Raw genomic sequence first — 12,500 nt, forward strand, 5'->3', positions numbered from 1 at the left:
TTAAATTAATTAATTCTATGACCAACACTCAAGAAGAACCAGTCAAGCATTTGACCTTCTGTGCAAAGTTTCAATGATTTTTCGAAACACACAGTCAAACAGAATCTTTCATGTTGTTATAGTCATAATTGACATTACATTGCGGGCTACGGGTCTAATTGTTTTAGTATTAACCCAGCTAGGCAATAATAAAGTTAGCAAATGCAAATTGAAGAAAATTGATATTTATGTGGGAATAAAGCAAAAGAAAGCGTTGGGCTTTTCGCTACTCAAGGACTATACTAATAGTCCTCTAGTACATGTAGCTTAGCCAATTAAAATGCAGGATTTGCATTAGCATTAGTCCACTAGTTGGGTGATACTAATAAATAATAATAATAATTATTATAATTGTGATCTGTCACCAGAGATGCAGGGAATGCAAGAGTGGGATTCCAGTGGGGACAATGGACATAACAAGGCTGGTGACAATGATTACTCAGATTGTCCTGTCTGTGCCGGTAGCAGCTAATCAATCAAAATGTCAGAAAACAGCCTCGCCCTACAAAACCTTTTAATCATGTAGGCTTTACATTTCTGTACTTTGCCTCCACCATCTTACAGTACAAAGTAATGGAACTAGTCATAGATTGATTAAAACAAATAAATACTATACATTTGTTTTAGAAAATAAAGAAACAAATAAGAAAATTATAATAAGTGCTAATTTAAAAAGTCACTTGCGTGATCACATTATGTATGTATTAATTTTACTCTATTTCGAAGATTCCAGTTTGAAGGAAAACAATTGTAGGAAATAAGTTTTCAACTGAAGATTATTGGTATAGATTACATATAATGATTGTGTGATGTGCAATGTAAAAAATGAAAGTAACACATTTTCAGTGAATTTTGTACATAGAAACATTTTTTTATTCCAACGTTAGACCATGTGTGTGTGTGGTTTCAGCAGTTAAAACCCTTAATATCCTGTAATATATTATTTATTTTGCAAGCAAGTACTTACATGTAAAAATAACTTAAGGAAGAAGTAGTAGTGAGTTGATAAAATAATATTAATTTTATTGTTTTGTCCATCAGTGATGTTACTTATTCAAGTATTTATTTATCATTTAATGTACATTAGTTTTGATAAGACATCATACAAGAATTCATGCAACAGGATTTTTTGTTGATTTCAATTATGTGGGATAAATCTATTGGAAGTTGCGTGTCGACAATGCATTTTATTTCCTTGAATTGACTCCTTACCAAAAGGCATTTGCACTGTAAAGAAATTTTCTTAAATTAAATTAACGTAATTCCCTTGAAAATGACGTACTATCCAGATTTTTTCAAACTTGGCACAATTGATATTCATACTCAGGGCAACAAAAAGATGGGGTCACCATGCTTGTTTTCGCGCTGTATGCCCTTGGTTGTAAGTATTTTTACAGAATTTCGCAAGAGAAGTTCAAAACTAGATCAACCCGAAAAATCGTTGTGTGATTTGTAGCAAGAGCTACTGAATATTACTGAGAACTTGAACCTACTTGTTTGTCCAGGCTATAATCTGTAAGTAAAGTGATTTTAAATTGTTCAATCTTGCAAAATGTAAGCAAATTGGACCGCTGCAGTCATCACCTTGCACTCAGTGTCAGACGCCAAATGCAGTTTCACGTCATTTATATCATATGTAAATAGTTTAATACTACATATTCTAAAATCCAACTTTTTTCTCTTAAACATGGGGGTCATCGTGCTTGTTTTTTCGCAACACGATGATAAATGGATGGCAAAGTGGCCTTTTTCGTCTTCAAAATGATCATTTTCTGTGAAAGGACTGGGGCGAGTTCCAAAACAACACCTTTTTACTCGAGAAGAGTTTATCATGATTGCTCTTAAAAGCTCTTTGTTGCCTTTCTTCAGATGGCCAGCATGAAACGTGGTATCTCCGAAGTCGCAATGTTATGTGCATAATTTATGAGATGCATGGTGCAAAACAAGGGAATCACCTTAAATCTACTGTAGTAGTGTTCTTGTATAATATTAGTAAGATATCTGAGAAACTGAGAAATTAACTGGAGCCATTAAAGCACTGGTGAGCCCTTACAATAATATTTATATTTGCTAAAAGTTAAAGGGAATGGAATTTGAATAATTGATTTATTGCCTAATTGATTATGCTAATGAAGCATAATTATTTGTAAGAGAAATTTATTGTCATTGACGTTTAAATAAAATGTGCAGGAGAGATTCAAAGGAAGAATGATTTTATTTACCCCAAGAGTTACAAGCGTATGGGATAATACAGGCGTTTTTTCCCAAATTTGAAGCATTTATCTGATAGACACTACTTGATCTCTTCCTTGAATCCTTATGTATGTACAATATTGTTCAGTGTATCTGTTTGTAAAATAAAGGTGGTCCGAGAAAATGTCACTGTGTGGCTCATTAAGCCGTACCAGTAATCTTTGATACCCTAAATCTTGCTCTATCACAATTTAAATTATACACCATCATTATATACCAGGTTAATTAAAGTGCACCAAAACGGCAATATTAATCTCCCAGTCAAAATTTCGCTGTTTACATACTGGGCAAGATGTGCAAAGTTTTCAAAACTAAGCAGTAAATTTGGGCTCAAGAATGTGATGTGAGAGGCATTGCAAACTTCTTTGCAATGCAAAATTTCTTTGAAAACAAGAATGCAAAGCAGTTTGTGACGTAAAATTGAGAATATCCCATGCCTCTTGTATCACGGTCGTAGATCTGAATTACTGCTAGTTATGCCGAGTGGCTTGCACGGCACAGAAAAAGTTAAATTCTTGGGTAACAATTATGGTAACATATGTTAGGAACGAAAAATATTTAAGTTTGGCAGAGTTAGTACTCTGAGTTTGGGTACACTTAAACAGTTACCTACTCTGTGTAATGCCTGACAATATTTAGGACAATTAGGGCCGTAAGTGAACGCCACAAAACAATACCTCTGCATATGCCCCGCACATGCATCTCACATCTTGATAACTTTTTTTGCCGTTCTCGTCCTGACGACGACATGAAATGATCAAATTTAAGGTTATCTGGAGAACATCAGCACCCAAAGGTGAATTTTCAATTTTTTTCTCCACACATTCACACGGTTCATACAAATTTTGTTTGTGGAAATTTTTTTATAAGAATAGAAAACAAAATGAACTGTGAAAAAGCTAGGAGATAAAAAATGTAAATGAGGTATAATAATAACAATAATAAAAATATTATTAATAGAGTATTGCCTAGGCAACAGTTTTGAGTTATTATCTGCGTCGACGGTTTTAGTTGTGTGCCAAGATTCTAGTGTTTTTCAAACGAGGTAATTGCCTTTGGCACACAGCTAAAACCGTGAACGAGGATAACTCTAAAAACCGTTGCCTACGCAATACTCTATTTTATTGTAATTAGACGTCATTTACAGTTTTTGTCTCTTTATAGCTTTTTCACACTTCTTTTTGTTTTCTATTACATAATAAAAAAAAATTCGCACCCCTTTTCGTATATATTTCCGTTCGCGTGCTAACTTTTTCATTTGCTAAAGGATATAGACTGATAGCCAAAAGCTTTTGTTTTTTATTCTTTTTTACCAGAGAACGCTTTCACATTTTAGCATGTCTTATCCTGGTTACAGCTCTATTTTTACTTAGGTTAACCTACTGACTCCTGGGAGTGAGACAATAAGAGATTTTACTAGTTAGTTAGGGTTAGGGTTAGGGCACTTGAGGAGTACAAGGGTTAACCTCACCCTACTATAAGAGTAACACTTTTTGGATCTTAGTGTCTCATGCCAGACGATTTTACTCCTCAGTAAAAGGCTATTAGGCCTGCTTCAGGGAAAAAAGGTTACTATACAACTCTGCAAGGCTTTTTATTACCAGAGTTGTAAAGCTTAAAGATTCTTTTCCATGCATTTGTTCCTTCATTTCAATGCACTCTGAAGCAAAACAAGCTACCTTTGTCCTTTTTCTGGTGTCTTGTACACTCGGGCATTTGATTTAGGCAAGGGGGGATTCCCCAAGATGATATCAGCTGCTTTCTCGGCCATCATAACAGTTGGACCATTAAGATTTCCACTTACAATACTTGGCATTATAGATGCATCAACAATCATAAGGTTTTCCACCCCAATCACTTGTGCTTTATTATTGACTACTGCTAGTGGGTCGTCTTCTGAACCCATCTTACACGTGCAAGATGGATGGTAGGCAGTATCTGCATTCTGTCTGACCCAAGCATCGATTTGTTCATCAGTTTGAATATCATCACCTTGTGATGAAAGAATAAGAGAAATACAAATAAACCAAATTCATGTAAAACAATTAACTTTGGAGGTGAGTGGGTGGGACCTGAGGCAATTAAGACATGTCTGCTCCGTCCACAACTTACTGTAGCTTGAATTGTTTTGGGGTAGTCCCCATTTCAGAACACTCGAATCTACTGATTCTTGAAGGAAGCAAGCCAAAAGGGCAACTACCATGGAGGTGCTTTCATAATATTATAGATCACTTCTCTATCAAGATTATTAATTTTCTGGTACACAGAAACCAATAATGTTGTAGGCACTAATATCATAAAATGCTGCTCAACTAAAGAATGTTTTATACAATAATTTATTCAAATATCACTCTTCGTGCACAATATCACGGTCAATCAACTTACACTGTACAGACACCTGAACCCTATTTTCTCAGGACTGAAAATTAACCTGCTCAGAGATTTTCTTTTCTCTCTGCATGAGAGTAATGCCAAGCAAGACCAACTTGAAAAAATAATAATGGAGCTTAGAAGCAGTCTACCTTTATGGTTTGTACCCTTTCTGAACCAAAACTTCAAAACCTCTTCAAGGACTGTCAAGGAAACATTTTTTCAAGAATTCCATGCAGTGCAGAATCAGTAGCCAATGATAAAGGCCTGGCCAAACGCTCGCAAGATTTCAATGCAACATCTTGCAACATTGTTGGGCACAACATGTTGCAATCAAATTCGAAAACAGTCAAATATTTTGGGCAACATTGTACATAGATGTTGCAGGATGAACTGTATTTATTTGGCCACGTTCACGCAACATTGTTGCACTAGGGAATGCGCTCTAGTTCAACTTGTTGCGTGCCAGGGTCTGGGGCACATACTGTAAACATCAACATGCTGTGTTGAAAATGTTGCAATAATAGAAGGGGTTTATGCCTGCGTGACAGGTATAAAAAGGCCCATGCCTTGTTTAGTTCTCCCACTGACAGCATGAGCAATTTAGGAGTATTACCTTTTTATTTCCAGTTCTTAAGATAATTAATATTTGATTCCCCAATCAACACAACTTTGGCAGCATCTGCCTTTTTTAGGAAGCTGGTTCTTGAAGGCTATGGACTCTGGCCCCAAATAGGTGGGAAAGAAATTTCCCAGTAAGGAGAGTACAAACCCTTAACCAACCAGTTGGTTTGCTTTGAGCATTTTCTCTTACAAACTCCCCTAATCTCCCATCTCTCAAAAAAAGAAAAGCACATTGTATTAACTACACCCCACATTTCCCCATCCCCAACTCACTGAGCCTATGGCCCTCACCTCAGTGATCGTGTCTCCCCCCCCCTCCCCCCCCAAAATCACACCCCCACACTAACAAGCACAGCTGTGAGAATGACCCTAACTCACCTGGCTGCAGTTCCCTTCCACGAAACGGATCAAAGGCCTTTTGGCTGAATACTTCTCTTGTAAGTCGAATTGATTCCCTTAACTCAACTCTATCTTCCTCTGTTGCCAAATAGTTGGGATCAATGATCGGGTGATCATAAGGATTAGCTGTTTTCAGCTTTACATATCCACGACTTGTAGCCCGCATGGAACCAACATGCACCTAGAAAAATGAAATCACCATGCCCCTCAACACAAAACTGAACTTTAAATAAAGATTGTGATGGGCCCATAGCGTACTACTGCAGAATCCAATTTTGCCGCAAAACTCCAAGAGGAAGTTTGAGAAACCACGGCAGCTACGGGGACGAAAACGTCACTTCAAAATATACATTTGAGCTATTTTTAAGTATTCCATGATTATTCCATCTTGATTAGTATATACAATATGGCCGAAGTGTCCTATAACTGGATTGGTACGGACGGATTTGAGGTAAAGAGTGAGACTGAAGGACTCGCTGTAGTTTGTCCATGTTGTCATCAAAATCTCAAATTTGGTAATTTGAACACGTAGTAGTTTTGACGAGTATTGGAGAGAAATGTTCAAAAATGCATACCCCATGCAGCACGATCATTTTGGTCCTTTTAACCAATAATATTACTGCTGTCTGACGTTGTCGTTGCCGTAGCCATCGTCGTTTCTTAAACTCCCTAATAGTGAATACAAGACAGTGTGCAGCTCTCTCCCAGGCCAACCATGAGTTGCTAGAGATGTATTAATGCTTCTTAAATAACAAATCTCTGTTAAACTATTGCCTGTGTATTAAGTGCTATGACCTTACTTGAAAGGCCTCTCTTTCCACTGTCTCCCTCCCATGATCTTTGAAGGCTGACGGTAGAAAATGGTACTGGATATTGGGATGAGCTAAGCCCTCCCTGCTACGAATGAAGCCACCAGCTTCAAGATGTGCAGTAGCACAAGGCCCTGTCCTGGTGAGAAACCACTTGACACCTATAGGTACCATGTTCCACCACTTGAGAGAGCGATACAAACTTAATGGTTTTGTACATTCCTGAAACACAAAGAGGAGCATGTTACATGTATCTAACAGCCAAATACTGCACCTGTGAGTCAATATTAATCAATATTCGATAAATATTAATTAACGAAACCTGATCAAAGGTCACTAAGCTTCAAGGTAAATTGGAAAAATCAAGAAGGCTGACAAAACTTAGACATTGCTGATGACACTGTGGAACTATAAGCACTGAACAATATAGGACTTTAAAAATCTCTTGTCATAAAAATAATATGGAGGCATATATAACACATGTAGTACTGTCAGTTTACAAGATTATTTGGCAATCACTTCCGACAATTTAGTTCCCAACACTAGCCTTTTTTGAGAGTTTGTTTGTGGGTTTGTCTCAGTGGAAGGAAATTCACATCACAAATGCTATCGTTTTTGTTGTTAAAATTGTTATTAACTTAAGGAATAAAAAAGAAAAGCAAAGAATGTAAAAACCTGGTGAAAGTACATCTCCAAATGATCCTGGAGATTCTGTCCAACACCGGGTAAATGAGCCTTTACAGGAATACCAAGTTTCTTCAAATCATCTGCATTTCCAACGCCAGACAAGTTAAGTAGTTGAGGTGTGTTAATAGCTCCAGATGTTAAAATAACTCCCTTTCTGGCCCTCACACGCTTCAATTGGTTTTGATAATGGTACTCCACACCCACAGCTCTGTTGTCCTCAAACACTATTCTGGTAATCATTGCTTTTGTGTCTGCACGAAGATTTGGTCGCTTTAGAGCAGGCCTGAGATAGGCATTAGCTGTATTCCATCTGACACCTTTGTGGATCGTCATGTCCATCCAACCAAATCCTTCTTGTTGATAACCATTCATATCTTCTGTAAATGGATAACCAGCTTGGACACCAGCATCAATAAATGCTTGATAGAGAGGATTGTTTGATTTACCTCTTGATACATGGAGGGGACCATCACCACCTCTATAATCATCTGGACCTAAGAACACACCAATTTGGCAATTGAAAGTACTTACAATAACCAAGACAAGACAAGACAAGAGGCCAACAAAAGTAGAAGGCAACCCAAAGGCTCCTTTTTCTTTAGCCTCTACTGTAACTTACAGCAGGGTGGGTGCTACTCCAATCCCCCTTGTAGGCACAACTTGACCCAGTAATTACACTGGTTCTCATTTTACCCGCCATGACTGAATGGATGGAAAGCTGTCTTTGGAGCACACGATCTTGGATTCAAACTAGAGTTTTTGGGAAACTGTCACCTTCAGAGTCAAAATTGTCATTTATAACGTTACCAGATATAAGAGTATCAGCAGCACATTTCATCATTACAGTACTTACAAAATTGACTGACTACTATCTACCCCTTCAAAAAGGAAATTACCCTTACATACTTACAAAACGTACACTACCTACTAACCCCCCCCCTCCCCTCCCTCCCTTAGAAACGAAATTACACTTACATTAAATGAGTCTTTATATTACCATAACGCCCTATGTAAAGCTCTAAACACTATTGGCATTTGTTCTTTATTGCACTGTAAATCAACCAATAACCAATTAGTTCAAGCAACAAATTAGTGCAAAAGTTGGCCTAGAGTTTGCCTTTCACAGGATTTTAATTTCTTGCAGATAAAGCATTCTCAACCTGTTACTTCTTAAGTCCAAAAAATATCTCGCTTTTCACTATCATGAAACACTCTACTTGTCTAGCTGACACAAATTTATTTATTTATTTATTTATTTATTTATTTATTTATTTTAACTTTGCCAGTCAAGCTGACAGAGCGCTACAACAGCTTGCACCAATAACTGTCAGTGGGCCCCTTTTTACCTTCCCAACCATGATAAACAAGTCAGAAGATAGACCACAACACCAGGAACTACATGTATGTACTCTTTAACATGGGTCCTAGCCCTAGCTCTAACTCCTAACATATCATGCATTTTTCTCAAAGTACAAACAATGCAGTCAAGAAAAAAAGGAAGCAAAAAATTTGCTGTTGATATATTTCTTTCAGGGTTCGCACACTTTTTCAGAACAAAAACTCAAGGACTTTTCAAGGACTTTCAAGGGCCAAATTTTGAAATTTCAAGGACCTCTTTTTTATTTACGTCGATGAATTTACCCATAGAAATGGTCTCACAGTACAATTCTTCCTCATTTTCCATAACGTACACGCGTGAAAATAATGCAAAGGCACTGGTAACCATTCTCGACCCCACACATTGTGGCGTTTGTATGATATGACTTGAGTGGCTGATTATTTTCACTGAAGTTTTCAAAGATTAAAAACGCGGGTCAGAAAAAAATTCAAGCACTTTCAAGGGCCAGGAATGAAGAGCCGAGATTTTCAAGGATTTTCAAGGCCTTGAAAATGCACTCTCAAAATTCAAGGGTTTACAAGGGTTTTCAAGACGCGTACGAACCCTGTTCTTTGTACAAGCAAATCCGACCTCACCTAACTCATGGGTCTGTGATTTCCTGAAATAAGGCAAGCAGTCTGCATATGACCAGCCTTTTGCTCCTTCCTGTTCCCAGCGATCATAATCATAAGCATGTCCCCTGATGTACACCATTGCATTCAAAGATGACGAACCACCCCACACTCTTCCCCTCGGTTGGTAGACACGCCTACAAGTCAAAAGAGTTCCTGATAAGCTAAAAGGGAGTTTAAGCAATGACAATGGCAATGTCATCAAAAACGTCACTGTTACATGTAACTACAACTTTGCACTATCACAGGTATTTTGCGATTATTCCATCTTGTTCACCTGGTACAATATGGGCCAACTATCCTGTAACTGGATGGGTATGAACTGTTTTAAAGTAAAAATAGAAAATGAATGGTTCACTGTTATATGGTCAAGCTGCCGTCAAAACCTAAAATTTGGTAATTTCAAGTTGTTGTTTTGTGGAGTATGAAAAAGAAATGCACGGAAATTTGTGCTGCACATGCAGCACGAGAATTTTTCCTTTTTTAACCAATCATATTCTTACATGTACTTTGTGGAACTATTGTTGCCATAGCTGACGTCTTTGATAAACTCCCTACTGATTGTTTAATGTTACACGCCGCGTCGTTTCAATGTTACTCTTTAAGAAAAACTGAAAACATCTAGCAATCACTGCTTCTCCCCAAATGTCTGTGAACAAACTGCATTGCAAAATACATTACACTGTAAATGTTCAAATCACAGATCAATGACTTTACCCTAAACCTGACCGAGGATCTTTCCTGACCATAAATACTGCATGATTAAAGGCTTGATGTGGGCCCACCACAGGCTTAACTACTGGCGGCTACATGTATTTACTTTAAAACCATTACCTATTATTCATATACTCTTGCGGTTCTGTTTCATAATACCAGTTGTATTTATTGTCACAAAGGTTATAAATAAGAGCAGCTGGCATATGAATCTTCCATGTCCTGTCTTTAGGTCCAGCCTCCAGTAAAATAACTTTATTGTCAGGATTTGCTGACAGACGGTTTGCAAGAACACAACCTGCCGATCCAGCCCCACAAATGACATAGTCATGGGTTGAAGAAAACTTCAAAGTAGAAAGAAGACATCTTTGATGCAAAGTAGGGTGACGAGCTAACAAACAAAAATGCAAAAAAAAAATAAAAATACTCGTTAAAACACAAACAGTAACACTTAATATTATTTCTATGGACATAAGCAAGACAAACATATATATGTTGTGGGCACTCCACAGTATATGAAATAAAATTATGAACTATTTATCATACCAAGTATTGGAAATTTACTTTTCAAAGGCCATCTTGCAAGTGACAACCAAGCCATTCCTGATGTGTATTTCTGTGATATAAAATATTTAATAATCATAATAAAAGGAACTCGTACCAAAGGAAACCACCAAAGTACAAAATAATGCATCACAGGTGCATGTTTTGCTTTGACCACGTTTTCTGGGATCTGTGAGTACAAGTTTGGACAATGTACGAGCCAGTGAGGCATGCAAGGCATGCAAGGCATGACCCGCAGTCATGCGAGCCAAGATGGCGAGTCAACATGCGAATCACACAGTTATTGAAAGCTAACCGTTTTAAAATGGGTGCTTAGACTTATAATAACAGTTTATCAGCGCTATTTGAAATGGCTGCTTAGACTTAAATGCGAAATTTGTATGGTTCGCATGACTCGCTGGCTCGCAGATTGCCCATCCCCTGTGAGTATAAACAGATTAGTATGTTGTCAGGTGTATATACGAGAGAATGAGTAAGTGTCCGTAGCAACAATGGGTTGACAAACCAATGGACTTATGGCTGTGACACTCATATACAGTAACAACTTAATTGACCACTCACCATAAGGACTTTTTAGGCCAAATGATACAACAGAACAGAACATTTTTTTTTTACATGAATCACTCCTTAAAGAGAAAGGAAGACAGAAAGCTGTCTAAATTTCCAATTAATTTTATAACTAAAAATGTTTCTGTTCAGTTTCTTTAGGACAAAATAATAGGTCAGCTGCTCAAGTAGTTATTTATATTACTAAAAGAGTCACTGTACCAGTACCTTTTAGGAGTGGTCCTTGTAGCAAGATTTACAAGTACATGTAATCCCTTGCATAGCATTTATTGCACAACATAATATACACGATTCTTTATTTGATTGTAATTGGATCAGACTGTGTGGCAGACTCAAGGTCAACTTGCGAGAGATTTTGTAGCTTGTGTGGCACGTTAAAAAAGTTTTAATAAATCACCTAATACATATTCAGGCTGACAGCTAAATAATTGATATAGTACAGTCCTGTGTTTGAGTATAAAAAGAAAACGTGCATTACCATCATTTATTTTCTATAACCAATGATCCATCTTTGTGTTTTAGGCCCAGGTTTGCCTAAAACACAGAATCAAAAATTTGTATCAGAATGTGACATTCAACTAGAGTCGATTGAAATGATCCATTGCCTTTCATCTGCTGAGTGAGAAGACACTGAAGAAAGAAGAAGATACTGTTTTTCTCTTTTGATTTTGCCTTCTCTGCACCGTTTTCGACAATGTCCAAGCTTTGATACCAACTATGATTGATCAAAATGAAAGTGACTAAATGAAATGCAGTTTGGTAAGTGCCAGTACTAGAGTGCAGATATCAGCATATCCCACTGATGGTACCAGTAGATGCCCTAAACAATGTAATAATTAAAAGGAGGTGCACATGATCTGGGTATGGGGATTCCTTAGACATGTGGCGCGCGCCGCAGCATGGCCGAGTTCTTCGGGCACCAGACTTGAATGCCGGAAAACCCGTTTTCAAGTCCCACTCTGATCACAGCTAGAAGTGCCCTCAATAGTCCTCAGCTGTGATTGTAAATACTTAACTGGTCTTGCTCCTGCCAGTTAGTATTACTATTGGTGCTGCATAAGCCATATGGAGATGCCAACTATCACTGCAATTCCGTGCCAAAATGAGTTGTTTTAGCTTCATAAATGTATTCCAGATTCTGGATTCCGTGTTTTAGACAAACCCTGTTTTAGATGCAAAGGGACACAGGTTTGGTTTCTGTTGTTTTGTTTAGTGGAGTGGGAGGATAATCCCTCGCAAATCACCCATTTTCTCCGATTGCAAAGTCAGATCTGCAAAGATTCGTCCCCTCCCCGTCCCCTGTTGGCACATTTCATTTATAACCTGCAAACCCCACCCCCCCCCCCCCCCTCCTTCCTTGTACCCCCTTCCTATTGATGAGATCCATCAGAATTCGACTGGTAGGAATCTTTTTTCAAAGGCACCGACAAAATAGTGGAGGGACAGGAAAAGTTTTTCAGAGAG

The 12,500-nt window shown here is 37.8% G+C and overlaps 1 protein-coding gene across 6 annotated transcripts in view; it reads right to left on the minus strand.

Annotated features, from left to right (window-relative positions):
- Window positions 1-3,574: 3,574 nt before the first annotated feature.
- Window positions 3,575-12,500, minus strand: part of LOC138060059 (choline dehydrogenase, mitochondrial-like) — a 9,377-nt gene continuing 451 nt past the window's right edge. The window contains exons 2-10 of one of the 6 annotated variants that reach the window (XM_068905748.1): window positions 12,053-12,199; window positions 11,515-11,570; window positions 10,452-10,521; window positions 10,026-10,296; window positions 9,156-9,328; window positions 7,170-7,675; window positions 6,486-6,716; window positions 5,665-5,866; window positions 3,575-4,284 (exon numbers count right to left, since the gene is read on the minus strand). In XM_068905748.1, the coding sequence (XP_068761849.1) occupies window positions 3,968-4,284; window positions 5,665-5,866; window positions 6,486-6,716; window positions 7,170-7,675; window positions 9,156-9,328; window positions 10,026-10,296; window positions 10,452-10,521; window positions 11,515-11,520 (1,776 nt within the window). In that variant the 5' untranslated portion in view covers window positions 11,521-11,570; window positions 12,053-12,199 and the 3' untranslated portion in view covers window positions 3,575-3,967. The remainder of the gene's footprint in view (window positions 4,285-5,664; window positions 5,867-6,485; window positions 6,717-7,169; window positions 7,676-9,155; window positions 9,329-10,025; window positions 10,297-10,451; window positions 10,522-11,514; window positions 11,571-12,052; window positions 12,200-12,500) is intronic. The other 5 variants (XM_068905751.1, XM_068905747.1, XM_068905750.1 and 2 more) reach the window with 5 other exon arrangements.

The sequence above is a fragment of the Montipora capricornis genome, chromosome 8 (genome assembly GCF_036669925.1).
Source record: "Montipora capricornis isolate CH-2021 chromosome 8, ASM3666992v2, whole genome shotgun sequence".
Classification (NCBI taxonomy): domain Eukaryota; kingdom Metazoa; phylum Cnidaria; class Anthozoa; order Scleractinia; family Acroporidae; genus Montipora; species Montipora capricornis.